General features: G+C 54.3%; 9 protein-coding genes across 9 annotated transcripts; 4 read left to right on the top strand and 5 right to left on the bottom strand.

Annotated features, from left to right (window-relative positions):
• Positions 1 to 658: 658 nt before the first annotated feature.
• PG985_006581 (uncharacterized protein) lies at positions 659 to 1,442 on the bottom strand (the record flags this gene model as incomplete). The annotated part of the gene is made up of 2 exons (XM_066826350.1): positions 659 to 1,124; positions 1,204 to 1,442. The coding sequence occupies 2 exons, from the start codon at positions 1,440 to 1,442 to the stop codon at positions 659 to 661; spliced, it is 705 nt and encodes a 234-aa protein (XP_066685957.1).
• Positions 1,443 to 2,396: 954 nt separating this feature from the next.
• PG985_006580 (uncharacterized protein) lies at positions 2,397 to 2,840 on the top strand (the record flags this gene model as incomplete). Its single annotated transcript, XM_066826349.1, has 3 exons — positions 2,397 to 2,449; positions 2,509 to 2,658; positions 2,726 to 2,840. The coding sequence occupies 3 exons, from the start codon at positions 2,397 to 2,399 to the stop codon at positions 2,838 to 2,840; spliced, it is 318 nt and encodes a 105-aa protein (XP_066685956.1).
• A 460-nt stretch (positions 2,841 to 3,300) lies between these two features.
• On the bottom strand, positions 3,301 to 4,184 carry PG985_006579 (cutinase; the record flags this gene model as incomplete). Its single annotated transcript, XM_066826348.1, has 2 exons — positions 3,301 to 3,564; positions 3,645 to 4,184. 2 exons carry the CDS (start codon positions 4,182 to 4,184, stop codon positions 3,301 to 3,303), a joined length of 804 nt encoding a protein of 267 aa, XP_066685955.1.
• A 1,876-nt stretch (positions 4,185 to 6,060) lies between these two features.
• PG985_006578 (succinyl-CoA synthetase-like protein) lies at positions 6,061 to 8,704 on the top strand (the record flags this gene model as incomplete). Its single annotated transcript, XM_066826347.1, has 7 exons — positions 6,061 to 6,238; positions 6,312 to 6,449; positions 6,547 to 6,659; positions 6,733 to 6,898; positions 7,006 to 7,222; positions 7,295 to 8,373; positions 8,427 to 8,704. The coding sequence occupies 7 exons, from the start codon at positions 6,061 to 6,063 to the stop codon at positions 8,702 to 8,704; spliced, it is 2,169 nt and encodes a 722-aa protein (XP_066685954.1).
• Positions 8,705 to 9,133: 429 nt separating this feature from the next.
• On the bottom strand, positions 9,134 to 12,074 carry PG985_006577 (uncharacterized protein; the record flags this gene model as incomplete). Its single annotated transcript, XM_066826346.1, has 3 exons — positions 9,134 to 9,626; positions 9,680 to 9,944; positions 10,007 to 12,074. 3 exons carry the CDS (start codon positions 12,072 to 12,074, stop codon positions 9,134 to 9,136), a joined length of 2,826 nt encoding a protein of 941 aa, XP_066685953.1.
• A 2,806-nt stretch (positions 12,075 to 14,880) lies between these two features.
• PG985_006576 (ubiquitin family protein) lies at positions 14,881 to 15,326 on the top strand (the record flags this gene model as incomplete). The annotated part of the gene is made up of 2 exons (XM_066826345.1): positions 14,881 to 15,123; positions 15,261 to 15,326. 2 exons carry the CDS (start codon positions 14,881 to 14,883, stop codon positions 15,324 to 15,326), a joined length of 309 nt encoding a protein of 102 aa, XP_066685952.1.
• Positions 15,327 to 16,562: 1,236 nt separating this feature from the next.
• Positions 16,563 to 19,323, bottom strand: PG985_006575 (lim domain protein; the record flags this gene model as incomplete). The annotated part of the gene is made up of 2 exons (XM_066826344.1): positions 16,563 to 19,147; positions 19,236 to 19,323. 2 exons carry the CDS (start codon positions 19,321 to 19,323, stop codon positions 16,563 to 16,565), a joined length of 2,673 nt encoding a protein of 890 aa, XP_066685951.1.
• A 2,437-nt stretch (positions 19,324 to 21,760) lies between these two features.
• Positions 21,761 to 23,618, top strand: PG985_006574 (uncharacterized protein; the record flags this gene model as incomplete). Its single annotated transcript, XM_066826343.1, has 8 exons — positions 21,761 to 21,817; positions 21,885 to 21,959; positions 22,043 to 22,148; positions 22,226 to 22,316; positions 22,373 to 22,450; positions 22,514 to 22,935; positions 22,993 to 23,235; positions 23,308 to 23,618. Coding segments are annotated over 8 exons (1,383 nt in total), but the record flags the coding sequence as incomplete, so codon positions are not given.
• A 402-nt stretch (positions 23,619 to 24,020) lies between these two features.
• PG985_006573 (cytochrome P450) lies at positions 24,021 to 25,943 on the bottom strand (the record flags this gene model as incomplete). Its single annotated transcript, XM_066826342.1, has 5 exons — positions 24,021 to 24,221; positions 24,312 to 24,449; positions 24,551 to 24,658; positions 24,769 to 25,673; positions 25,745 to 25,943. Coding segments are annotated over 5 exons (1,551 nt in total), but the record flags the coding sequence as incomplete, so codon positions are not given.
• Between the last annotated feature and the right edge of the window lie 445 nt (positions 25,944 to 26,388).

Here is a 26,388-nt window from a genome sequence, read left to right as displayed (position 1 = left end):
TCTGTGATCCCCAAAATAGGTCTCAAGTGCCTGCTCGAAATGACAATATCCAATGGATAGGGGGGGGGGGGGGGCTATAACGCAAGGAGTAGTTCTGCATGCCCTGTTGATTGCATCGCTTCTCTAAATCCAGCGTCAGCCGCTTCAATTCATTTCACAGCACCAAAGCCGACCATACGTCTCGTTCCGGCCCTGGATAATCGCCTGGAGCCACTTACTGCTAAATTCACGATGAGTCGGTTTATCGAAAACTATGGTTTTCTATTGCCGTCATTCTCCATATCGGTTTGCTGGTTGGTGTCGCACGTGAGTTTGGCTCTGGTTGACCGAATTCCGGTCGGAGCTACGAAATGCACGGTGTGAAAACACGCTGATCACTGTTGGGTCCTTCAATTTCTGAACGTTGTTTCTCTTCATACTCGCAGCCAGATACATTCAACGGCAGTTCCTACTGTTACTGCAGAGCTATAAATAAAATGTCGAATTCCTTTGCACTAACTATAATAACGGTATATATACTTTATCTACCAAGGCATTATCGTGACATGGTCATTAGAGGTCATCATCAAACAGGTACTCATCACCCTCAGTTTTGACAGCCACATTTCTTCGCCCACCATATTCTCTCACAAACAGTGCCCTCATGACCTTTCATGGCTCAGAACTGCGCTCCTATAAATCCTATCCCCACGCCCGCCATGATCCCCGCGAGATGAGGCGGTGGCGTCCGTCTCGGTTGGGCGTTGTCGGGCGCCGTGCCGACGTAGAAGGAGCCCTCGGTGCCGGTCTGGCTGCACACGCTGGGCTGCAGATTATAGCACGCCTGCGACGAGAGGCTGGAGCAGACGGACGTAGCGCTCGCTAGCGCAATCGTCGGGTGCGTGGGCTCGACGGTCGTGCCGCCGCCGCCGGGCACGTCGATGGTGACGTGGAACCCGCCCGTGCCGCTCGCCAGACCCGAGGTGCAGATGTCGTAGTTGCGCGAGCACGCGGTCCAGGCGTGGGAGCACGCCCCCTGGTTGGAGAAGGACGTGGCGATGGCCGGGAAGTTGAAGAGCGAGTTGCTCACAAACGAGGGCGCCGGCGTCCCCTGCGATGCCGGTGCTGTCCCTGTGCAAACAGCGCTGTGAATAAGGATTTGAGTCAGCGACGGTGCGTGAGATATCTGTGCCGCGCAAGGCGGGATTGGGGAGGAAAGCTTACCTGGCCGGACAACAGGCGGGTTGGTTGTTCTGGTCCTTGGAGCAGAGCTGGCCAAACGGGCAGCAGGTTCCCGCGAATTGAGGCCCCTGGCTGTCGCAGCTGTTGTAATCGGTCGGACACTGCTGCCTCCTGCCGAGGACAACATAACTCAACGGCGATGCATATTGATGCTGCGCCCGGACGGGCAAGAGGGCTATGGCGGAAAAGAAGATGCCAAGAGCGCCATACTGGGACCGCATTGTTATAGCAGCAACTCTAATAAACAGAAGGATAAGACAGTGAGTGATAAGCGACTTCACCGGAGCTTCGGGTCCTCGAATGTCCTCGGGAGAAGAGTGAGTGAGTGAGTGAAAGAGGTCCTCTTAATCCGTTTCGTTTGCTCAGGTACGCGAGATCGGGTATCTACGAGGTCACGGAATCCAAGGTTCTTTCAATCGATCTCGCACTACGGATACCCTACTACCGGACGAGGTTGGCGGGTGGCTTGGGGGGTGGAGCTGGCCTGTTGCGCTGGTCCGTCCAAGTAGCTCAGAGTGGTAGAATCAATTGACAGCCTCCGACGGGTGAAAATATGATTGCCTATTGATCATATACCATAAAAAGACAAGACAACTCAGAGACAGAGACAAGATTTCGATCACATCAGACAAAGCTAAATTCTGGCAGGGTCCAATTAGCAGCAGCAGCCTCACGTGTTTCCTGCCTTGAGACGACGGGCTGTGGGATGGATTCTAGAATGATGTCAAGGGCGCCAACCTCCTTCCTGGTCGGCTGGGGGTCTGGGTTACCGAGCAACGAACTTGAGTGTGTGTCCCTGGTTCCCAGGGCGGTTGGGCGGTAAAGTCGGTCGTTAGTGGGGGGCTGCTACGATGGGCAGTGGGCAGTGGGCAGTGGGCAGTGGGCAGTGGAGGGGCACTGACTGCACTGATGCACTCAGCAAGGGCGGCCACTAAGAGGTAGGTGGTAGGTAGAACCTTAGCTGCCCACACAGTATCATACTGTGCACACCACACCACGTGATGGAGGATTCAATTGATCTGCATCTAAGTAAGTAATTGGAGGCTAGGCCGACCCTCATCACCAGCATTCCCATTGACGCATTGGACCGTGATACTATTCTTAGCAGGCCTGGAACTCGCCTTTTTGTACAATACCTACTTTATTCTCTTCTCTCATAGTTCCATGGGCGCGCCATGAGTTCGTTCGGCAGTCCTGGCGGTGCGGTGTACACCGGAAAACCCATCCCGTAAGTCTACCCAGTTCTCGTACGATTGCGCACACAATGCTAATCGTATGTGCATATAGACCACAGCGTGGGAGTTTCCCTCTGGACCACGATGGCGAGTGTAAAGAGGTGATGAGCAACTACTTGGACTGCATCAAGAAGGCCAAGGGCATGAACGACCCTTCCTGTCGCGAGCTGGCCAAGGGCTATCTCTCATGTCGCATGGACAAGTAAGTTGTCCTGTAACCTCCCGCAGCCCTGAGAAGCCATGACACTGACCGCTCCTCTTCTCTCAAGGAATCTCATGGCCAAGGATGAGTTCAAGAATCTAGGCTTTGCCGAGCCAAAGCCCAAAACCCCAATCACGACCAAGGAGCCCGAGAAGGGTGTCAAGGGCGAACTCCTGTGGTAGATGGAGGTACAGCCGTGGATCAAATTTCTGCACGTACACTCAAATTTACGAGGATATGCCGTTTTTGATGGCGGCCTGCGCTGATACCCCCGTCTTTTCATGATCGCGCATGAAAACTCGATAGCCCACTGTCATTTGGGGCTGGGGACTACGAATGAGATATAGCTCATTCGCCAACTTACTGCAAGTATAAGGCTATAAGGCTGAGACGAGCAAATCGGTCTGTATATATATGGCCTGATAGCTTATGTACTTTATGTAGGCCATGGACGCCCCGCAGTATCACATTCCAGTCTCATGAGAGTCGCAGGTAGAGTGTTATAAGTCACGCGTGCCGAGACAAAAGATGAAACGTATTTGAATAAAGATGAAAAAAGAACCCCAAGTCATATCAGCTCGACTGACGAGATGACTTTGCACGGGTATATTAAATAGTGTATAAGCAGGTCTCCACATGTTTTTAGGCACTCCAGGCAGTGGCCCTCTTCCCCTTTTCTTCCGGCGGTGGGGCTGTTGCCGCCGCCGCCGCCGCCTCCTTGGCGGCCATCGCCTTCATGGCCTTCGAAACGACAAACTGCGAAGCCTCGGCACCATTCGTCTCGTCGTAGCTCAGGTGCACCGCGAGATTGATACCGCGGTCGCAGACGGGGTCGCCGTCGTTGCAGATAGACAAGATGCGATCGCTCATGGCTTCCAGTGCCTTGCTATCCTTGCGCGAAAAGAGCTGGTGGATATCATGTCAATTATTGAATTCGAAAAGAAATGTAAGGAGGAGAGGTCGGTAGATGGGGAGGAAAGACTTACACCGTCGCCGTTGGCGGAGCCTGCATTGAACACCTCGCCGTCGACACGACTGGGGTCTCCGATGAGAAGAATCCCCGCGACATCGTTCATGGAAAGGGGCTGCGCCGGGTTGTCAACGGGCGTGGTGGCGTTGGACACGACGTCGGCGATGACCTGGGCGCCCTGCGAGTACCCCATGAGCACCATGGGCGCTCCCGGGCAGGCGGCGGTGAAGGACCGCATCAGGGTCGTCAGGGCCGTCACTCCCTCCTGCTCGGACCCCAGGTAGTCGGGGATCAGCCGCGCCGGGTAGTCAACCGACGTCAGCGTCGTCCCGGGCACCTGGTTCGTGGCGTTGGTGGCGATGGGCGCCAGCAGGCGGCCCGGGCCGGGGTCCTCGGTCGACCCGCGCACCGCGATCAGGCCCACGCCTTTGCCCGACGGGCAGGTGATCCTCGCCTGCGCCGCGGCGGTGCCTTTTTCGCTGTCGACGGGCTGCGCTTGCGATAGCGAACCGAGGAGGAGGGTGAGGCAGGCTGTGGGTAGGGCGTGGAACCGCATGTTTCCGATTTCTTTCTTTTCTCTTGGTTTGACCTTTTCCAAGGTTCTAGTCCAGCCACACGAGGTTTCGATTCGTTCGTTTCGTTTGAGGGCGGCTGTTTTTCTCGTTTGGAGTTTCCCGTTTCTACCACTTCTCCAAAGCCGTCACTCGCGAACGACGATGAGCCAGCCCAAAGTATATTATCAAAAATCAACAGGTGCCAGGTGCCTGTAAACAAGAATTAAAAGAATGAAGAAGAAGAAAACAAACCCTTCAGCGCTACTACCCAGAGTGTGTGAAGAGACCGGCCCCAAGAAAAGTGAAAAGAAGGTAACGAACAAGAACACGATAGTGATTCGCTAACATGGCCGGATCTGCGGGAGGGCCATGCTCTCTACTTGTATCCCATCTTGTGGGCGATTTTAATAATAGAGTCGTTTCTCTATATGAAAGTCAAGAGTTTCAAGCGAGTGCGGTAGCGCCACTGAGACGGGCGCAGTCGCATTACGGAGCCTATAGAAGTGCCGCATAAGGGGTCCCTCCTGTCCGTCTCGGCCTATTCCACCAACGAACCCTGGGCTGGTGGTACGTTTCGAAACATGGCATTCCCACCTTGGATGCGCCGAGTTGCCATGTTGGGCAGTCACTTCGCGAAGAGAGACGAAATGACAGACATATGCGCTGCCATCTGGTAGTCATGATTCGATTGATATGCTTATTTTCTGGTCTTGGCCAGGAAACCCACCATGTTTGTTTGCGCGGCTATCTGGCGCTGTAGCTGAGCGAAGCCGAGTACGTGTTTCAGCCCATCGAAAGTTGGAAACGAGACAAGCAGGTCGCAAGCATGCATGCACCTGGACAAGAGTCGGGCTGAGCGGTGTCAGATCGTGACAGACAACCGCCGATCGAGCGAGTTTAATTGAGCTCGCGGGAGGCTGGACGATGCGGACAGCGGGATGGAGCTGTCACGGCCATGGCAGTGAATGGTGAAGGTGAAAGCCATGCACAATGGTTCCTGAAACACCTGGGTCCCCCCGATAACGCAAGCCTGGTTGGAGTTGGAGGCGGCTCAGTTAGACTTTGAAGATAGAGTTTGCCCCTAGCGCCCGGCTTCTAGAAGGGTGACAGGCCTCTTAAACACGTCGCTTGGCGTGGGTGTTGCAGACTTGCAAGCATTGGCGGATGTGCGTATATTATTTTATCGCATGATGGGAAAATCAATATGGATGGTGCTGCTAACGTCTGACTTGATGACATGTTTATTCTATCTACAATATGATTAGGCATTGCTAAATTAGAACAATGAAGTAAGTATGTAGTAGGTATCATGGAAGGTTACTGTAATGGACCGAGGCAGCCAGAAGCCAGCAGCAAGTGGAGACGGAATTGTGTTATCCGCAACCAACACCCCCGGCCGATCTACCCGGGCTACATGCTTCAATCCCACCCTCCATTCGCTGGAATTCGCTGGACACTTGACACTGACATCTCTTTCATTGTCCCCCCATCCGGCTTGCTACGGTAATAAGCAGGCTTTAACTACCAAGACCACCCACGGGACTGTCAGCTAACTACATAACACCATCGGCGGCAAACTTTGGGTAGCCGTGGTCCCGGCATCCCCCCTCCCCCCCCCCCCCCCAGTGCCTTCGGTTCGCATCCCTGAGGAGCCAGGGACCTTAATTCTGCATGGAAGCTACGACGGCGGTCCCTCGCCGAAAGTCGGCCTCGATGCTTTTTGATCCTAGACAGCTGCAATACAATATGTGGGAGCTAATGATCATGATGATACTCCTTGCATTACCTTTGGTCTGTACTTAAAACTGGCGCTGCTGGATCTCTCGTTGCATGTAGAGTAGACTGTATATCCACCTTTTCCCTCTCAGCCATTCAACCATGCTTTGCCGGCATGTCCTACGTGGGACGGCACCGCCCTCCACGTTGCCGAGGTTGGGCGCCGCACGCCGGTGCAGATTCGGCGCCACATCCGTAGTCCGCAACATCAGTCACGATGCCACCTTGAAAAATCTCAAGATCGGAAAGCATACCCGAGTGATATTCCAGGGCTTTACCGGTGAGTGCGAGCAGCCCCGAGTGCACGATCTGCTTAGCTTCTATACCTGACACCAACTTTCTCCCAACCACAGGCAGACAAGCCACGGCCAACGCCGAGGAATCGATAGTATGGGGCACCAACATCGTGGGTGGTGTGACGCCAGGTCGCGAGGGCCAGCACCTAGGACTGCCCGTGCTTCCCTCGGTTCGGAAGGCACGTATAGATACATGTACCTATAAATAGCTGATGAGCCCCATCAACCTTGTCTGCCACTAACAGGTCACTCCACGTATAGGCGGTTAAGGTACTCAAACCTGATGCGACAGGCATCTACGTGGCTGCGCATCAGGCGCCAGCTGCCATCGAGGAAGCCATCGAAGCAGAGGTGCCACTAGTAGTTGCTGTGGCCGAGCATATTCCACTGCACGACATTCTCCGGGTAAGGAAGGACGCCAAGCATCGTCTTGCGCATGGTAGAGGTAGATCTTATATGCTAACGGCCCGGAATTAAGATTCATTCGATGCTCAAGACCCAATCCGCGTCTCGACTGGTAGGCGCAAACTCGCCCGGCATCATCTCCGCAGTCGGAAAATGCCGCATAGGCTTTCAGCCGCTGCCCTGCTTCGAGCCCGGCAAGGTCGGTATAGTGGCCAAATCGGGCACGCTTAGTTACGAGAGTAGGTCGAGCCCCCCTCTCCCACATAACAGCTTGTGTTTCTTCCCCGGGCCCTCATATAGGAGCGAGACAGAAACCCAACTGTACTAACACGATGCCGATGAAAAGCGGCTGCATCAACACTTCGTGCCGGTCTCGGCCAAAGCCTCTGCATCGGCGTCGGCGGTGATATTGTTTCCGGCACAGGATTGTTAGACGGCCTGAGGATCCTGGTTGAGGATGAAAGTACCGAAGCCATTGCTATGTGTGGCGAGATAGGGGGCTTCGCCGAGATAGAAGCCGCTGAGTGGATTCAAATGTACCGCGCCAACACAAGGAATCCAAAGTAAGTGCAGCTTTTCCTGTTTCTGTATCGTATGGAACAAAGAATGAGACTGATGAGTGATTGGAATGCCAGGCCCATAGCCGCCGTGGTAGCAGGTGTAAATGCTATTCCTGGCCGAGTCATGGGGCACGCCGGAGCGTTTGCTCTGCCGGGCGAGCCAGACGCCTTGACCAAAGTCAAAGCTCTGCAAGCCGCCGGCGTCGCTGTGATTAACCACCCTTCACGGTTCGGGCCGGTGCTCAAGACATTCTTGAGCGAATCCCAAAGCCCGAGTGGGACCAAAACTACCCCAGCAGGGGTGGCGCCGTTGCAGCACCGGCGAGCTCTCCACACCTTCACCGGCAAGCGGCCCTCCCTTCGCCCCGGTCGTTCAAACTTATCACCCAGCCGAGTGGCGGCAGAAAGCAGGAGAGACCTCTATCTAGATCGAGACGTGGCTATTGATCTGCTACGCTGGCAAGGTCTCAGTGTATCCAAGGCCCCCGACGAAGTGCCCGACAGCGCGCGACGCCTGCTCGCCGTCTCCGTCAACCGGGACACCAGCAGCCCCTGCATCATAGCCTCTCCGATCACCAGTGATACCGACCAAGCCGCCAGGCGCTTTGATTTCGACTACATCGACGGCGAGCCCGACTTGGCCCCCATCCGGCTCGAGGTCGCCAAGACCCTGGGCCTAGGAAAGGACACTGTAGAAACCGAACGCTCCCTCTTCGGACTCCTCGACCAGCTCGCCGCCCTCTTCCGCAGCAAAGAGGCCTTCCTGCTCCAGACCCACATCACCGTCAACAACCAAGACACGGTCGAGATCGCGCACGCCCACCTGGGCTTCGACGACGCCGCCCTCCGCAGCGGGAAACGACAGGCCGATGTCCACGCGCTGCGCGACCCCCGCCTTGAGGACCCGGCCGAGCTGGCGGCCGAGCCCGACGGCATCGTCTACATCAAGCTGGGCACCGGCAGCCGCGACGGCGACGAGAGCCACAACATCGGGACGCTGGTCAACGGCGCCGGCCTTGCCATGAACACGGTGGACGCGCTGGCGGACGCAGGCGGGCGGGCCGCCAACTTCCTCGACACGGGCGGCAAGGCGACGAGCGAGACGGTCAAGCGGAGCTTCGAGGTCATCCTGCGGGACGAGCGGGTCAAGGTACGTACGCCGCCGGGTGAAAAAACGCCGGAGCAAGAAAACAAAAAGGGGGGGCAGACCAACTAACGATGTGGAAAAACCAATTGCAGTGCATCTTCGTCAACATCTTTGGCGGCCTGACCCTCGGCGACATGATCGCGCGGGGCATCGTGTTGGCGTTCCGCGACCTGGCGGCGCAGCTGGCCGCGATTCCCGTCGTGGTGCGGATCCGGGGCACCAACGAGGCCGAAGGGCAGAAGATCATCGCCGACAGCGGGCTGCGGGGCCTGTACGCCTTCGACGACTTCGACGAGGCGGCTGCGAAGGCGGTGGAACTGGCCAACCGGAGGACCTAGGTGGTGGTGGTGGTGAGGGGAGGGGAGGGGAGGGATCAACGAAAAGGAAGAAACTCCCCGTGTAACGTATGTAGGTAGCTAGCCTAGTTCATGCTAACACGAGTCATGGCATAAGGGTTTATATCAAAGCGGTTTGCAGATTGAGATACGCCTATCTGTGATGTGATACTAGTATTGGGCCATGGGAAATCGAGGCATAGTGAGGTGACAATGATCGGCCTCGCGCCAGAGTGACGCATAGGGTCTACATAGCAAAATTCTGGCCGACCACCAACTTCCCCAGCGAGCTTGTTGTACCTTGTCTTGTCCCATGCCCTTTTGGCGAAGCAAATTAAACTCCCTTCTCCAAGCCCTCCCCCCTGGAAAATTAGCGATGTTTGTTATACATACGTACACCTCTATCAAATACTGGACGTTTTGTTTTGTTTCTCATCGCTTCACGCTCCACAGCTCTCTTGACCACCCCAGCTCCCTCATCTTCTTGCTGCTGGCGCCGACGCCGCCTTTCTTGTCGGCCGCGCTGACCGCGAGCGCCTTGCTGCAGTTGGCGAAACCCTCGACCAACTCCTTCATCCGGCCGCTCTTCATCAGGACCGACGCGATATCCGAGTCCTTTTCGGCAATGGTAGCGGCAAGTTCCATACACTCGAGCAAGTTCTCCCTGCTCAAGTTGGTACCCGCGAAATGCAGGACGCTCACGTAACCCAGGACGGTTTCGGGCAAGTACATATCCCGAAGAACCTCAAAGTCTTCTTCGTCTGCAGCTGCGTTAGACTTGAACTGCCGCCCGTGATTACCAACAAACTTACCATCGATGGACTCTCTCAGCCAACCTCGGAGACATGGTTCCACAAAGCTCTTGATCTGCTTGATCTCTTGGCCAATGTGTACCCAGAATTCCCGGTTCATCTTACTCGTGGGGCTAAATGCAAGATCAGCGGGTCATCCTTTTCAATGTTGGTCACGATGACTTACTCTTGAGCAATCTCTTGACTGGAAGCAACGGTTTCCATTGAATCGAGAACACGGATCATGCACTCCAACTCCAGGTAGTTCCTGGCCGTCACCAAGTCCCGCGGACCGGCGTAAGACTCATCGTCGAGAGGGACGTTGGCATCGAAATCTGAGAACCAAGATAGGTCCGTATCGTCCGCAATGGTTACACCGGCCTTGGCTCTGAAGATGTCTGCGCATCTGACGCGTTCGGAGAGAGCACGTGCGGCGTGAAGGTTGTACGATTCTAGTCGCAGGTTAGTGAAAAAGTTTTTCAGGGGCATGCATGCAGGGCATATTATATCATACTCATGAAACGTTTGTACACGGCGACTCCCATAGCCAGGATCTCATCACCCAACCCATCGACAAGCATCATCCACTCAAGTGACTGGATCAACTGTTCATCGACATGGTCCAACGCCTCAGGCATTTCTCCAAAGAAGTCGGGTCTTAGGCGCCTGCCATATTTGAGGGATGGCACTTCGTCTAGGAACATGTTGAGAGCGCCAGATCTGAGTTCGTTGCCGGTTTCGGGATACTCCTTGAGAAGAGACCTAGGTTGGAATATAACAAACTCGGCAATGTCCATCCCGATCTTCTCCATGATGGTTAAGATGGTTCGGCGTTCCTCTTCGTCGGTTATCATGCTGACATTACGGCTGAGTGTGAAGAATGCTCTTTCGCCCTGGATCTTGGAGCAGTAGATGGGAATGAGCTCGACCAGGTTGTGTAGTCGCAATGCGCTCACATATGCGGCCAACACATTCTCTTGTGCGCTTCTCAAGTCTTGCTTGAGTAATGTGTTACCGCCTTGCAGTTCTTCTAGGGTTGATATCAGGAGGAACGCGTGAACCAAGACTCGGAGTCCGTTGGGCTGCGGGAGGGAGAAATATTTGTCGTCGTCCAACTTGAACTGCGACGCACTGAAATCAGGTATCAGGGCTGAGGCTCCGTCCTTGTTTGCGTGACGACCTAGCGCCAAACCATTGTCGTACGCGTACTGGCTGACAGAGTCGGAGATGACGGCGCCCTGGAGGGCTTTGAGGGGATCTCGGGCTTCCTCGGCGGTCTTCGGGTTGGTCTCGAGATACTGGACAACACGTTCCCCTACCGGGGCTCCGTCGCCGTGAAATTGAAGTGCGTTAAAAACTGGAAGCGACTGAGTAGCAGCTTGCACCGACTCTGGAGAAGACCGCGTGGCCACGTAGCTGTCGAACTGGGATCGTAATAACGCATTATAGTGCGCGAAAACATAGTCATCCCAAGTCTCGCATACCTTCTCCACGCTCGGAATGTCTCCTGAAAGAATGCCGTACACAGCACGCTCAAAGTCGTCGGTGCCGCCGTTCCGGGCCAAGGCATAACATGTACGCCGCCAGAGCAATGTTGCAAGCGGATTCGAAACAGTGCGCTCGCCCTCGCTATTCTTGGACAAGGGCATGGCTGACATGCTAACAGCGCGCCAGACCTCGGTCCTCTCTACGCACCAGTCGCGAATCTCAGACATGCTCCTACCCCGGCGGAGCAGCTCGTAGCATCCGAGCCAGATAGCGCGCTCAAAGTATTCGTCTTGAGGTTGAAGCTTCCGGCTCTGTCTTGTAACCACGTCAGGGTCAAGCTGAGTGACGAGGGGGTCTGTCTGAGTGGTGTTACGATGCTCCTCGGTCATACGCGCAGCGTTCGGGTCCAAAGATCCAATGTAACCCTGCAGCCGCTTCGTCGACTTGATGGCGGCCCGTGTATGAAGCCACCCATATGCCACGATGTCGCCTCGTTCCGCCTTTGTCTGGTATTCGCGGACCATCTCATCAACATCCATGCTCGTCTCATCTGAGAACTCTTGCATACATTCCATAATGGCCTTCCTCTCCTGCGCTGTAGAATCTGACTGTAAGAACTCCTCCCATAGCTGAGAGCTATCTTGGAATTTGGACAGATCTCGGCGCTTCAGTTGGGGGCCCTTCCTGTCTGGGTATCTCAGAGGGAGCAATCGCCGTAATAAGTCCCATGTCTGTTTCTCGAGTTCCCAATGCTGTAGTTCTTCGTCGATGCGGGCACCTTCAGCTTCGTCGACATCCATCGAGTCTTGGCTCGACTCATCTAGGGATCGTTGCAGGGAAGTGCGAGAGTATCGACTGCTTTCGCGCAAAGCGTCAACCTTCTCAGTCGCAACATCGTGATATCTGTTGACCAGCTTGATAACATCGGTACGCTTCTCCGTGTGAGTCCTTGCGCCTCTCGAGATCGAGTCGAGGGCTTTGGCAAATCGCTCAGCATCGAGAGCAAACCGAATCTGTGCCTGTGATTCGGCAGGAATGTCGGCGTCCATTTCATCGTCCATTCCAAACAGATCGGGCTCGTGGTCGTCGGCCATGGCAAGAATTGGTGTAATCGCAGACCAAAATACGAAGGAATTGGAGGGGTGCGTGAGCTGCGGAGGCGATATCGGGGCTCGTCGAGTCGTCGAGTCTGGATGCCAGAACGGTGAAGGCGCAACGACTTGGCGGCTTGGATCAAGACGGATTCTAGTGGACGATTTGCCGGTTGGGCATCGCCAATCAGGCGTTCGAGAAGTTCATGCAACGAGTCGCAACGATCCGAATCGGCTGCACAGTAAATGCGACGTAGGGGTTGGGAACGGAATGAGCGATTCAGTTGGTGAGGTCGGGGTGGTTGGCAGTATGTCGAGGAGAGGGCATCGCCAAACAAACAATTGGATTCTGCAGCTGTTGGATCAGTACAACAATGGTCGGCCCTTGCAGCCAAAAATTGTAGTAGCACCAAATCAACGCGACGGCCACTGCAGCGCGTCTAGGCCCGACCTGACCTACCTCATTAGCTGCTGTAGCCACTGCTGCAGAGCCACTGCATTCCACTATTAGGCGCGCTAAGCGAGATCCCTGGGCGTGTGCTGGGGGCCTTTGGAGCTGGAGCTTGTGTGGAGCAGAAGGAGCCAGGAGCCGCAGCTTGGCCAGGCTTCTGCGCCTGGGTTGGACACGACCATACATAAATCTCTGCTCTGGATATTCCTTTCTACTCTTTCTTCTTCTTCTCATCATAATGTCAAGGCCTTCTTATTAGAGTCGCGGGATAAGCCCAAATTTCTTTCAATGCTTATCCAGGTCCTACGGGATCTCTTGCGCGCTACTGAATGCCTAGAAAGAGCTATCGCTCTCCATTAAGTTGCCTGTGTTTCCGATCCGGGTTGACTATCAGAAGGAGCGTGACACATTTTGACCCCGTAAATACTTCAAGCATGTGATGTTTTGAAGCTGGCGTTGAAGCTGGAAGTGCATGTACATGTAGCCATGTAGCCACCTGAAAACCCGGCTCAGCAGCTACGGTACTACGTCTGCATTATTTCAAACTGTGTCACTCAAAGCTTGCGGCGCAAAGTTGATATAGCTGTGATTTATTTTGCTGCCTCCTCGCGCCTTTGCTTCATCTTCAGCCTCAGCAAGTCTGCCTTGGGGCAGCTCGCACTTGTGGCATCGTCTCCCTTCTTCCGGTATAAAGCATCACAGCATTCATACAACGCATCCACCAAGCCCTGACACTTGGATTCGTTGTAGTTGTTTTTGGTCAAGCAATCTGTAGAAAGTTAGGCACTGGTTGCGGCAAGCAGTCTGCCCCCCCCCCCCCCCCGGTTGGTCAAGAATATACTTTGAATAGCACACTGAACGCCTGTCAGTTCATAAGCTGACCATATTCATTGAACGGCACACTTACTGCCCTAGGATGGCAAGGAGGGCTTGCCTTCAGGTCATCTTCCACCCCCTGGGCTGACTGTCAGTATACAACGAACCGTTGACGTCTTATGATAGCTTACCATTGGTCTATCTTCTTAGACTGGTATGGGACAGGTTTGCAATACAGTAAGTGAATGGCCTTAATGAGCGTCGTGTAGGGGAAATAAGAAATCAGTCCTGGTGGTGAATATATTCTTAAGTATGTAGATGTACCATTTAAAAAACTGGCCTGCCAATTATAGGGTGCATCCTTTGGGATGATGTAATTGCTTTCCCCCATTGCCATCATTCTCCCGGTAGGTAACTTGATCAAAGGAATGGAGGACACTCGAGGCCCTTGTGATTCGTTGAATACTGAGTGTGCTCTTCTACTCTTTCTTGAAATCTGCTGCTACAGGGAGCACGATTAAATCAAACCTAATAAACCCTACATACAGACAAATGCAAGTTCAGACAGCTTCGGTACTTGTATTCAATACCTAGCAGGTGTCTTCCATGGTATTACAGTAGGCAATGTTAGAGTTCTTTCACAGCAAGCATCAATCCATAGGTTGGAATGACCTATTTCCCCAGGCTTTGATGCACCACCACCTGCACAAAGATCATTATTCTCCCCAACTTCCAACATTCGATCCAGACTTGCACACATCCTACTAACATTCTTGTCTGATCAATTGGCAATACCACCTGGGCCAATTTATTTCTCACTCGTGATACCTACAGAAACAACAAGAGCCCAGGCCTCCCCGCCTTTTTTTATTTATTTTACGGAAATCGCCTCAGGTAAGTAAGGTACCTTTAGGTAACCAACCTTATTCAATGATACTCTCTCAACTGTACCTGCCTGCCTGCTTGCCTCTTACTCAGAGGGCACAATCACCCCACCATCCATCCATTTGTTACCTACCGCCTCTACCTACCTAGCCTGCCAGCCCTTGTGGAAAGAGGTACTGCTAAAGTCCGTCTGCCGTCCCTTCGCGCTTTCCCATTGCCTCACTACCGCAACTTCGCATCCAATCATCCCACCTCGCCCGCCACAGGCTGTGATTTTTCTTCACGCTGCCTCCAGGCTCTCAATAACTTCTCTTTCTTTCTAACCAGCCCGCCAGCCGACTTAGTTTCTTTCTCCTTCGGTTACTGCCTGTCACAAATCAGAGCAGCCACGTCGCGCCACTCTAGATCTCTTCGCGCATGTAGGTTTCTCTCCCCCCCCCCTCCGATGATGGCTTCAATAACCCACCAGAACCACCGCCCCATCCATCCCAGCTCCCGCCTTCGAACTTCAGCTAATTCTTGGGCGCCCCTGCCACCACACTACAACAGACAACCGCAAATAAATATCTGTCACGTCACCATCTTGACGTACGCGAAATCATCCGACATTGACGACTAGTCAGAGTCCAATCATACACCACATCCCCACCCATCACGATGTCTGACCACAACGACAATGGTAGCCCTGCTGGCGAGCGCCCGGACGCCAATGCCGGCGGCGCAGAACACCTCAACATCAAGGTGACCGATAACAACAATGAGGTGTTCTTCAAGATCAAGCGCAGTACCAAGCTTGAGAAGCTCATGAACGCCTTCTGCGAGCGCCAGGGCAAGAACATGGCATCTGTCCGTTTCCTCTTCGAAGGCCAACGTGTACAGCCCACCGACACTCCGGACACCGTATGTTTTTTCCCCTTTCACCTCAAATCCTGAAATATCGCGGAAAGTGAGCGCGTTCGATGCGCCAAGCAACTTGGTTTTCGCTGCTCGAGCCCTTCTATACGTTGAATATGTGCTAATCCCCCACCTTGTCACAGCTCGAAATGCAAGACAGCGACACTCTCGAAGTGCACCAAGAGCAAGTCGGCGGCGCCCGCTGCTGATCTAGCAATCCTCACTAGATCAACAAACGACCCATCTTTCGACTTTTACAGCGGATAGTTCTTGAAGAACCGAAACTGCCTTTGCAGTTGGATTTAGGAGTCTATGTCGTTTGGGGGGTCATCACAAGGAGTCATGGAATTTGCCACTTCCGCATAAAAAGGAAGATTTACCAGTTCACACCAAGGGCGGAAGATGCTTCGCAAACACGATTTCGGTTTGCATTGGGGTTACTGGAGGGAATTCTTGTCTTCAGGGTGTTTAATGATTTTGCTTCTCAGCCAACAGAACTCAGTACATGAATTGACGAAGCCCTGGATGTTTCAATACTCTCTTGCGCGATAGGCTGTGTTGTGTCGTGAGAGTTATGTGGAATGGCACCCGACACTGAGAGTGTCTCGCCCTCTTCTCTCGTGGTTTCCACCCAAAGCCTAAGGCCTAGACGCCTAAGCCGAAACTTACGTTGTCTGTTGATACAAAATCTGAGTCTACCGTGCGATTTTGAAAAGGAGTTGCACTAATAGCCAGAGTTGAGGCCACTCTTGCCCACTCTTGCCCACAGCCGCTCTGGCTGAGCCTCATATGGTTTCACAGGCAAGGCAGGACGAAGCCGAGTAGGTATCTTTCAGAAGCACCAGATCCCCCTCCAGGTATGTATTAATACTACTACTGCTGCTGCTGCAACGATCTGAAAACATCGTAGGACCTGGAGTGATGAAAATGCAAATGCCAATCTCGCGCGCGATGCAATACTAAAAATCAAGAACACCACCCCCTTAACCCAACCAGCCGACCAAATTAACTCCTCCCCCAAAAATCAACAAGTCAGTCTGTCATACAGCTGGCACATGTCCGTACATCGACACGGGCTCGTGTAGATGATGAAGATGACAGATAGACTGGCTCGCAAAAGCAGACGCTCGCATAAATGCATCAAATGACGACTTCGTCAATTCGGATCGTATCTTCATTTCCGCGTATTCCTTGCAGGCAGGTAGAGCGAAGAGATTGGACAAAGTCTTGCTACCTCATCTACAACGTAGATGTTGTTTCGTTTCGCTCACTTGAGCTTTCTTGGTCCCCTCTTGCCCTCTTCGCACACAGAAGCATAACCAGAGCTTCGTAAATGTACTATGTTACTCGCTGTATTGAATCGGGACTAAGTCGAGTCAGAAACACACAGCAGGTTCTGTCCATAGGCACTATATTTCCGACCATCAGTCTCCTTTTCTCTCCTCTCAGGCTTTCAGCTCCCGCATGCGGCAAATCTTGCACAAGATGCGATCGCCCGCGGGGAAAATCTGTCCATCATCAAAGCCGCCACCGCAAGTGGCGCAGCGGAAGCACTCGTCGTGCCACTCGCCGCCGAGGGCCTGGACGTACTGGCCGATGACGGCCACCTTACAACGCTTGCATTTGGGGGCGCGGCGCTCGGTGCGCTTGGTTTGGCAGTTGATGCACCAGGCGTACCCGTCTTTCTCGATGTGGGTCATGCCGTGCTCGAAGGGGTCGCCACACTCGGCGCAGAAGAAGTGGCCGTAATGCCAGTGGGCACCCAGAGCCACGATGTGTTCGCCCAGGATGGGCGTCTTGCAATGACGGCATCGCGGCGCGAACAGCTCGTGCCAGTCCAGATGGCAGTAGAAACGCAGGCGGTGGTCGCCGTCTTCAGCCATGGTCTGGCCAGGCTCCTCGGCCAGCACCTCGCCGGCCGCGCGACGCGCAATGCGATCCAGCCGGGCAGCGCGGAACTCATCGGGCTCGGGTGAGATCTCGAGGGCTTCTAGTCCGGTGCCGCAGGCATAGCAGGAGAAGCACTGCGGATGGAAGCGCTCTCTTCCACCGTGGAGCGCTACGAAGCGACCCTCGATGGGGAACCTGCATTCGTGGCAGACGGCTGTTGCCCGGTTCGAGACAGCCCCAGGGGCCGGCGACCAGTGACTTCGTCCAGCATTGCGAACCTTTGATGGTGTAGGCAGGGGTCTCGCTGAAGGTCTGGCGTTGGAACCACCCGAGGATGGCTTGTTATCGTCAGGCGTAACGATGATCGGCACACTAGGAGTGCGGTCATCCTCAGTAGATATGTTAATAGTGGGCAGGGTCGGGCTGTCGTCAGGAGTGACGAGTATAGGCATATTGACTGGGGGTGACGCGCTGGACTCGGGGCCGCCTATCGAAATACTTGGGATGGAGGGGTAGCTAGAAGTTGACTGTCGGGATGTGGATGAAGGTGTTGACGCGGGAACAGCAGGCGGCGTAAACGAGAGAGAAGGGACGGGCGGCAAGGGGGAGGCCTTTTGCTGGCTTTTCTGGGTTTCGGGCTGGTGGTAGTCTTTCTGACTTTCGCCTTGGCCTGCTGGCTCTTGTCGGGGCCCGACAGTGAAGCGGCTGGGCTCTTTGCGCTCTGGTTTGTGATCAGCAGCCGCCTCCTCGGGGGCCTTCCAGTTGCTATCAAAGCTTACGATGGGGCGTCCAGGCCTGTCACTGACAGCGGACGGTGTGGGCAATTTCGCGCTCCGGTCTCCAAGCCTGAAGCTCGTGGCCTGACGTATGTCATCACTGCGGATCTCCATGCCGTTCTTCTTTGGTATCTTGTCGCTCTGGCGTGGGCCTGCGGGCTTTTGTGCGTTGACGGTGTAGTTGGGGTTGCGGGTTTGAGTTGGAGGGTTTCTGTAGATTTCCACCTTCTGGAGGGCCTTGGTAGGGGATGCATTGACGGGGGAGGAGCTCCTGGCGTCAGACTCAGGGGAACTAGGCCCGGAGCTGGTATGAACCTTGTTTAGAGGGTTGCGCAATGCCAGTCTGAGCGGCAAGCTGCCCCTGGGGACTTTGTCGGCTTGCCGGGTGCTGGATGGTGCCGCTTTGGGCGTGTTGCCCTTAGTCGAGTCTCCCTCGGGCTCCTCCCAGATCTGATCGCCAGAGAAGGGCTTTTCAATTTCGCCGGTGATATTGCGCTTCATGCTGCTGCGTCGTCGACCTCCAGACGCAGTCCGTTTGCCGCCTAAGTTGCCATAACCCTTTGATTTGTCGGAGTCGCCAGAGCTTCTTCGCTGACCCTCCAGACTTGGACGACTGCTGTCCAGCGAGGGTCTTCCGTCGCTGCCCGACCCCGACGACGAACTGCCGGAGCCCGAACGTGATCCATCCCGTGCCAATCCTGAGGGCCTAATATCACCCCCATACCGTCCGACGCTAGCAGTGCGGGCATGGGCGTAGCTGTCCTTTCGCATGTGTGGCTTGTAGTGATATGGCGTTCCAGGCTCGGGAGGCTTTATGCCATGCTGGTGCTGCCAGACGAGCTCAGCGGCTTCATCGAGGGCAGCGTTGTAGAGCCGGAATTCCGCCTCGTTCTGCGGGCTCTCATTTCCAGAACCCTCTTCTGATTTTGGTGTGTTTCCTGAACGGCCTCGGTCTTGCAGGTCCATGTCTTCCATAGCGGTACGTAGCGAATAGGCTTCCTCCTTCTCCATCCAGCGACTTCCTCGCTCCATATAGGTTGCGCTGGGTACAACCTCGTTGGGTTTCAGTGGTGTGGCTGAGGTAGGCTTTTCCGGGTAGTAGTCGCGGCCGCCAGTGATGGTAGAGTATCGTGAACTGACGCTCGGCGCAACACTGGGGCGATTACTTCGCGCCTTCCCGGCAATTGATGGTGCTGCTTGAGGGGCGGCGGCTGCAGGTACTTCCGGGAAGTATGACGAGGTAGGGCGACCTGCGGTGAAACGACCTGATTCTCGGCGGGGGACGGCGCTTGAGGGGGCTGGTTGTGGTGAACCTGTCCCGGGGCGGTTGACGCGGTTCTCTCGCAGGCTCGCAAGGTATGCCGCTGTTTGTAGAGAGCGAGGGATCAGGTTAGCAATGCCCCAAAGACGTGTTCAGTCAGTGGAGGTTCTTGCGAAGAAGCAAGCACATACCAAATTGCTTACTGTCCATATAGGCGGGGGACGGATTGGGTGGCGAGATCTTGCCCGAGCCCTCCTTGGACTTGCCTCGGAGCAGCATGCTGGCGGAATCTTATGTTGACCGCAAATCAATAGTAAAGAGGGTAAACACGTGTGGTTGAAGGAAGTCAGAGAGTTCCGAACACAAGTAAGATGAGGTTGACTGATGATCAGACAGGTCGACGGACGGACGATCTAAGCATGCATTCTAACTTTAACGTGTTTGCAACAACGGGAGAGGCAGAAGAGGTGTCTACTGGCAAACCACTCGAAGTGGTTGCCAGGGAGCGAGGGGCGTGAATGTGAGTCAAAGGGGCCAGCCAGGGTCCGGTAGCAATGCATAAACGGTGATGATATGATCGTGTTGTTATCGCGTAGGGTCGAGAATATGGAGATTTGGTGGGAGTATGTGAGTTATGCTATTTATTATTATGAACCAGGGATCCGTCACCATAGGGAGGGGGGTGGGTGGTGAACGGTGCGTGCAAATGAGTGAATGGCAACAAGATGGAGGAGAGCAAAAAGAAACAGTCATGCATCCATGCCAATAACCGAATGAATCCATCATAATGCCCAATAGTTGCAAGTCGCGGCTAGCCAGGGGTGTCTCCTCAGTCCTCCTGCCTCTTCCTGCCTCCTCTCGAGCTCCTCCCCATGTTATTTTCCCTCGTCTCCGAAAAAAAAAAAGAACGGCGAACGTTGCCTAGGGCGACCAATGTGCTGTCGCTTTTCCTTGGCAGCGGCCGGGGGTTGGTTAACCTCAGGTACCCGAGCGCTGGATCGCTTGGGGGGTCTCGGGGGTGCTGCAGCAGCTGGAGCTTCTTTGAGCTTCTGGAGCTACCTGACATGCACGCTTCTGGCACGCTTGCCCAGTCAGAAATGCACCCTGCTGCCCTCCAGTCCAATCCAAGACACCACCGTCTTGTGTCACCAATGCTGTTACACCACATCATCGTCCTGACAACTGGTTTCCTGACTTCACCTTGCATCACACGACGTTTCACTGTACCGCCGAATTGTTCGCTCGCGCCTCCTCCAACAGCGTCGGCTATTGCATTCCATCCCACAGCGGCTGTGAGCTTCAAGCTATTGGCGAGGTGCATCAGGTGGCGGGCAACGCTTTTCTAGGAATTGCACCATCCAAAGTCAATTCTACTGGCTCCCGAGGCTGTTGCTTTCATGGATCATTCCCCATCCTCTCCGCCTCTCTACATGCAAATATGCCAATATCCAGAATGTCGACAAACCGACTGGCACCCGAGGTTCGTTCTGTGAAAACAGTTCGTACATAATGCAATGCTTCTCCGTACTTCCATGCTCCTTTCATATTTGATGTCTTTTTCCACCCTTGGGCACCTTGCTCTCCGGCGGTGTCAGTCTTCGAGGGTGTGTAACAATTCACGGACTCCACCTTGGTATTCACAGAGCGGTCAAACAGCGCTACCAGCCACCTGAACCAGACTTGTTAATTAATTGCTCACGATCGACCCCACGAACGATATGATGGGTATTGCAACTTTCTCCATCCAGTCTGATGTGGTTCTACGAGTCTATGTCCTGGTGGCTGTTGCCCCCTTTTATATATATCAAGTTCAGAAGGCGACTATCTCGAAAATCAGCTGTTGCAACTTCTTACCTTACTTTTTACAGGGAACAAGGAGCACAACGTCGCCGGGTTGCCGCTAAGCTTATGGCGCTTTCATGACCCAGAGCTACATACCATGCCCACTACGTCCGTAGTAGGTTATTTTCACCGTCCCAGCTGCAGCCTTGCAGCTGCGCAATCCACAATCTCGGCCGCTATCATGCTTCCAAGACCAGCTTGGCAGGCTTTGCCTTGGCAGGGTGGCAGATGTTAACGATTGCTTGCTAGAAGAGGCAATCATAGCCCTTCCTGGTGCCTTGCTTATCTTCCCCCCTCGCATCTCAGATTATGCACAGCATGACGATCTGGTCTTCACCATCGCCGAGATGTGTGTGATCCTCTGCCGATTGTTCGCTGATGAGGAAACAGGGCCGGCTTGCGGAGTCCCAACCGCTACAGACAGTTCCACATATCGCGGCTAGGTGTTCCAAAGAGCCCTGGAGCCCTGGCAAGAATATACTCTTTTTGATCCGTCGGCCCTCTTCCGTCGCTTCCAAGGCCCCACGGAAGGGGGGCACGCCTTGCCTTTTGCCGGGCTTTAATATCTGATCCACTCCAGCGGCGAGCAAATCCCGCCTATTTGTCATTGATTGATATGTCCTAATATGTAGTCGTGAAGTCCGATACAGAAATTTTCATGGTTCGTGATGCGGTTCCAGGAAACTCCAGGTGTTCTTGTTCTTTTCGATATCCTTGCCGCCGGAGGAGTACCTATAGCAGCAACTTTAACGTGACATGGCGTCTATACAACCAACCGAAATGCAGGAGACGGCCCAGCCAGAAAAATCAGCCCATGGTTTGGACGGTGCCGCGCTCGCCAATCAAATCTCTGCACCCCCGTCAGCGGCTGGCAATGAAGAGTTCAAGGAGGGTGGTTATGGCTGGTAAGTCACCACGAAATCTCGTCCATGTGTGCTTTTAGAGCCGACGATAAAGATGTACCTATTCGCTGTGAGACCGATAGTAGCTGATTGCAGACTGTTGTTTGGTGGTGCAGGGTTATAGTGTTGACTGTAGGCATACTAAATATGCATACTTGGGGCTTGAACTCTGTGAGTTGGTTACGTCTGATTGGCGAAGCTCCTCGGCATTAGTATATGCCTTACGTTTTGACAGTATACTTACATGTATTTAGACTTATAGTGTTTTCCTCGCGTACTACCTCAACTCGGCAGATCCCAACTTTAGTAATGCAAGCCCAATTATCTATGCATTCATCGGTGGCCTTTCCATTTCGATCGGTATGTTGTGTTGACCATTACGAATTGCCAATGTGCAAATACTAGGGAGTGTGTCGTGTCTGATCTGTTTTCTCTAGCGCTGCTGCTGTCGCCTCTCGCAACCACCCTCGTGGGCTGGAAGCCTATGGGAACCAACAAGACCATCTTTGTCGGTGCCATTCTCGAGACGTAAGAGTATTCACAGCCGCTTCATGACGATCGACGCTAATGATGCGTGTGGCCAGTGCTAGTTATATCGGTGCATCTTTCACTACCAAGATATGGCATCTAGTCTTGAGCCAAGGTATTGCGTTTGGGGCAGGGTAAGAAGTTCGATCTCCTGCGTCATGCCTGATTACATGCACATAGCTAATAGAAACACACAGCATGGGACTGATTTTCACCACTGCCATACCCGTGACGGCCCAATGGTTCAATAAGCGGCGCTCGTTAGCGAATGCCCTCGCCGCCTCCGGATCCGGGTTCGGCGGGTTGACGTACTCCTTGGCGGCCAATGCTATGATCGCCAAGATCGGCCTGCCCTGGACCTTCAGAGTCCTGGCCATTGTATGCTTCGTCGTCAACAGTCTCGGCGCCCTCGTGATCCGGGATCGGAACAAGGCGGTTGGCGCGGTCCACGTCGCCCTAAACTTCAAGCTCCTGAAGAGGCCGTCGTTCCTTTTGTTTCAGGGGTGGCTGGTCTTCTCCATCATCCCGTATATTGGCTTGGTGTTCAGCATAGTGGACTATTCCCGCCGGATGGGGTTGACCGCTTCCCAAGCATCTCTCGTAGGGGCTATGTTCAACCGTGAGTGAGATTGACACCCCCCTTTTTCGGCTTGCTCATGAGCTAACGATACCAAAGTGGCCCAGGGCATTGGAAGACCTCTCGTAGGCCTGTCAAGTGATATCTTCGGCCGCATTAATGCTTGCACCTTCGCCACAGCTCTTTGCGGGCTTTATTGCCTGTTCATCTGGATCTTCGCGACCAAATCGCTTGCCGCCTGCATAGTCTTCGCCCTGCTCTCGGGTACGGTCGCAGGGACCTTATGGGCGGTCGTTGCACCGGTCTGTGCCGAAGTTGTAGGCCTGCAGTTGATTCCTTCAGGTAAGGCCGGCACATTCCACTGGACTCTTCCGCGGTACCACACACCCAGCTGACATGACAACCAATTGCCAGCACTGTCGATTTCCTGGCTCGTCCTGGTAATCCCCTCCACCTTCGCCGAGGTGATCGCGCTCGGCTTGAGGAGACCCGGGCCGCAGGGCTACGTCCATGTTCAAGTTTTCATCGGCGTCATGTATATCGGTGCCGCCCTCTTCTGCTGGCTCCTGCGGGCGTGGAAGGTGCAAGAACTGCGCAAACCTCATTTAAGCAAAGGGGAGGGGGAGAGGGAGAACGCGGCACTGAACGACGACATTGTGCAACGACGGAATTCCGATTCAAACGACTCTTCCCGACCTAAGGCCCGATCCCCCGCGCCATATCGGGTATTTACGGGCCTTGTTCGTCTTTGAAAAGGTGTAAGGAACTTCTTGAAGAACGTATATATATTCAGGGATATCCCATTTATAGATTGATAAATATTTGTATACATAGATATAGACAGACCCCTACAGATTGCCTGGGTTGGACCATGTTTTCCAGTGTTCCCCTATCAGGGGGTTGGACAAGACGGCCAGCTGCATCTTGGGACCAGCACATTCTCCTCATGCTCGGAGGGCAGAAAACGTAATGTTATTATATAGTAGCTGGTGGAGACACAGAAAGGCTGCAACGAACGATGACCTTGGGTCAACTCAGCAGATCCCACCAGCTTCCATCCGCTAATCTCACCTCCTTTCAATAAAAGCAGTTCCCTCCAAACGAACACGTCTGACTGCGTGGCTGTCTTAGATACGCCGCTCCTGGACTTGCACGTTGAAATCTCGCGGCTTGATAAAGCCGAAGTTCTCGGTCGTCCAGCCGCCCGCGGGATCTGCACATTTTCCGGACAGCGCAAAGTCAAAGTCCCGGACCAGACGCGGGATCAACTTGGAGATTCCGAGTTGGGAGACGTGGCGCCCTATGCACGTACGCGTTCCCGTGCCGAACTGAGAGGAGAGAAGTCGCATCAGTAGGGGAGTGACCCTGGGGTACATACAGGAGAGACAATCAACAATATGTATGGGGCCGTGACTTACGGGCATCCAATGCCGCATCATCAGAGCGAGCTTCTCAGAATTGTCGGTAAGCCATCGTTCGGGTACGAATGAATCGGCATCTTTGCCGAAAAAGGCCGGGTCGCGATGCTCGACCGAGGGATGTACGCCCACTATCGACTGTATTTGACAAGCATATGGACTAAGTCAGTGATGGAACCCGTAAAGAGTAACATTTTTCTTTTTCTTTGTAGCGGATCATGACGAAATGGCTTGCTCACCCCTTCGGGGAAGAAAGTACCGGCCAGTGTGATACCACCATCGGGCACCACCCGTTCCAACACCATACCAGTGACTCCATGCAGCCTCAAGCTTTCTTTGATCACGGCCTGTAATACGGCATTTTCTCCTGGGTGGCTTTGAGACTGATATGGCAGCCACCATACCCGCCGTCGTTGAGCCGATGTTGCTGCGGTGAGGAGGAGACGTAATTGTCTACCTCTTGCCGGAGCTTAAGAAGGACGCTGGGGTTCCGGAGCAGCTCGTATAAGGTAGCCGAGAGGCCTATACCAGTGGTGTCACTCCCGGCGAAGACGTTGGCAAGCGTGCCGGTGAGTATGTGAGCCGGAGTGAAAGCCTCGGGGTTATCTTCGTGCTTGGCGAAGAACTTGGTCAGGAAATCAGGGGCACCGATTGCCAATCCCTCTTCCCCTTCTTGAGTTTCGTTTTCGTCACTGCTGTTGAGGCTGAGGCGTTGCGTCTTCTTACTCCTTTCACTCTGCTGCTTCACTTGCTGTGCAGAGGTCGTCGACTTGTATTCCTTTACAGAGGCAGCGGCCCAGTTGATAACGTACTGTCTCCCGTTCAAAGCCCTGCCCTTGAGCCACTTCTTCGCAACGAAGAAGTACGGGTGCACCCAAGGGTAGACCCCCGCAAGCGAGGCGTACGTGACCCCGCTCTCGATGGCCTCCATGACGCCCCCGACATCCTCGCCGCGGTCCAGAAACCCGATCCGCTTCGAGTAGGTAACGAGGCCGATGACGTCGAAGGCGTAGCATTGGAGCCAGTGACCCATATTGATAACCACCGCCCCTTCGTTTCCGACGGCGGCGAACTCGCGCAGCCGCACGCTGAACAGGTCGGCGCACGCGTCCACGGCAGGCTCGTACCCCACGAGCGCGGACAGGGCGTAGGCGCCCTGGAACAGCCGGCGGTTGCGGGCGTGCCGGGCAACGTCAAGCTCGGCGAAAAGGGGCGGGTACCGCGGGGTCTTGCCGACCGGGTCGCCCCACGTCGAGTACCAGTCCGACTTAGCCAGGTTCTGCCGGCCCAGGCCGTAGAGCACGCGGCCGGCGTCCGGATGACAGATGCTGAAGCGGTTGGGGCCGTATCGAACGACGGGTCCTTTTTGGGGGGTATCATCAGCCACCAAATCCACTACCGAAGGACGGAATTCGAACCGAACCAAAACTTACCGTGTCTCCTATGTAGGGCTAGAAGATCGCGTTCTAAGCGCTTCGTGTTGGTCCGCCAGAGGAACCAGAGGTTCGTGAAGCGAGCTAGGAACGGGCCGGGCACCGCTCTGGTACGAGAGAAGACATGGTGGAGGATAGACCACAGCACTAGAAAAGCCGTGCCGGCACCTAGAAACACCGCAATGCTCTTGACGTCTAGCCTAGGCGGGGAGTTCAGCATGGTCGAGGAATGTGCAATGATCGCAGCACAAAAATTGCTTGTTCACACAAGGAACGACATGAGTAGCAGAGCCTTCTGGACAGGATAGGCGATGCCGGACCACCCTCCTGCTTATATGGTATACCAGAACTTCACATATTTGCTATAGCCAATGATTTTTCGGCGACGTCGGGAAAATCATGCGTGCCTCTCAGACCCCCCCCCCCCCCCATCTCAAGGGATGGACTCATATGGTCGACTCGCGCCATGGGCCAGTATGAGTGTTGGCGTACAGTACCAAGAAATCATGAATGCGAATCCTTCTGAGATGTCAAACAATATCCCGGTCTTGGGTTACAATACGAAAGCTAGTGCTGACATCAAGCACAAACCGATGAAGCGGCACATGATCACTCAAGGAAGGGCCATTGTCCAACCACCTATC

This window comes from Apiospora marii (genome assembly GCF_038362585.1).
Source record: "Apiospora marii strain CBS 49790 chromosome Unknown utg000004l_segment0_segment0, whole genome shotgun sequence".
Classification (NCBI taxonomy): domain Eukaryota; kingdom Fungi; phylum Ascomycota; class Sordariomycetes; order Amphisphaeriales; family Apiosporaceae; genus Apiospora; species Apiospora marii.
Note: the sequence above shows the minus strand (reverse complement) of the source record. Positions and strands in the feature narration are given on the sequence as shown.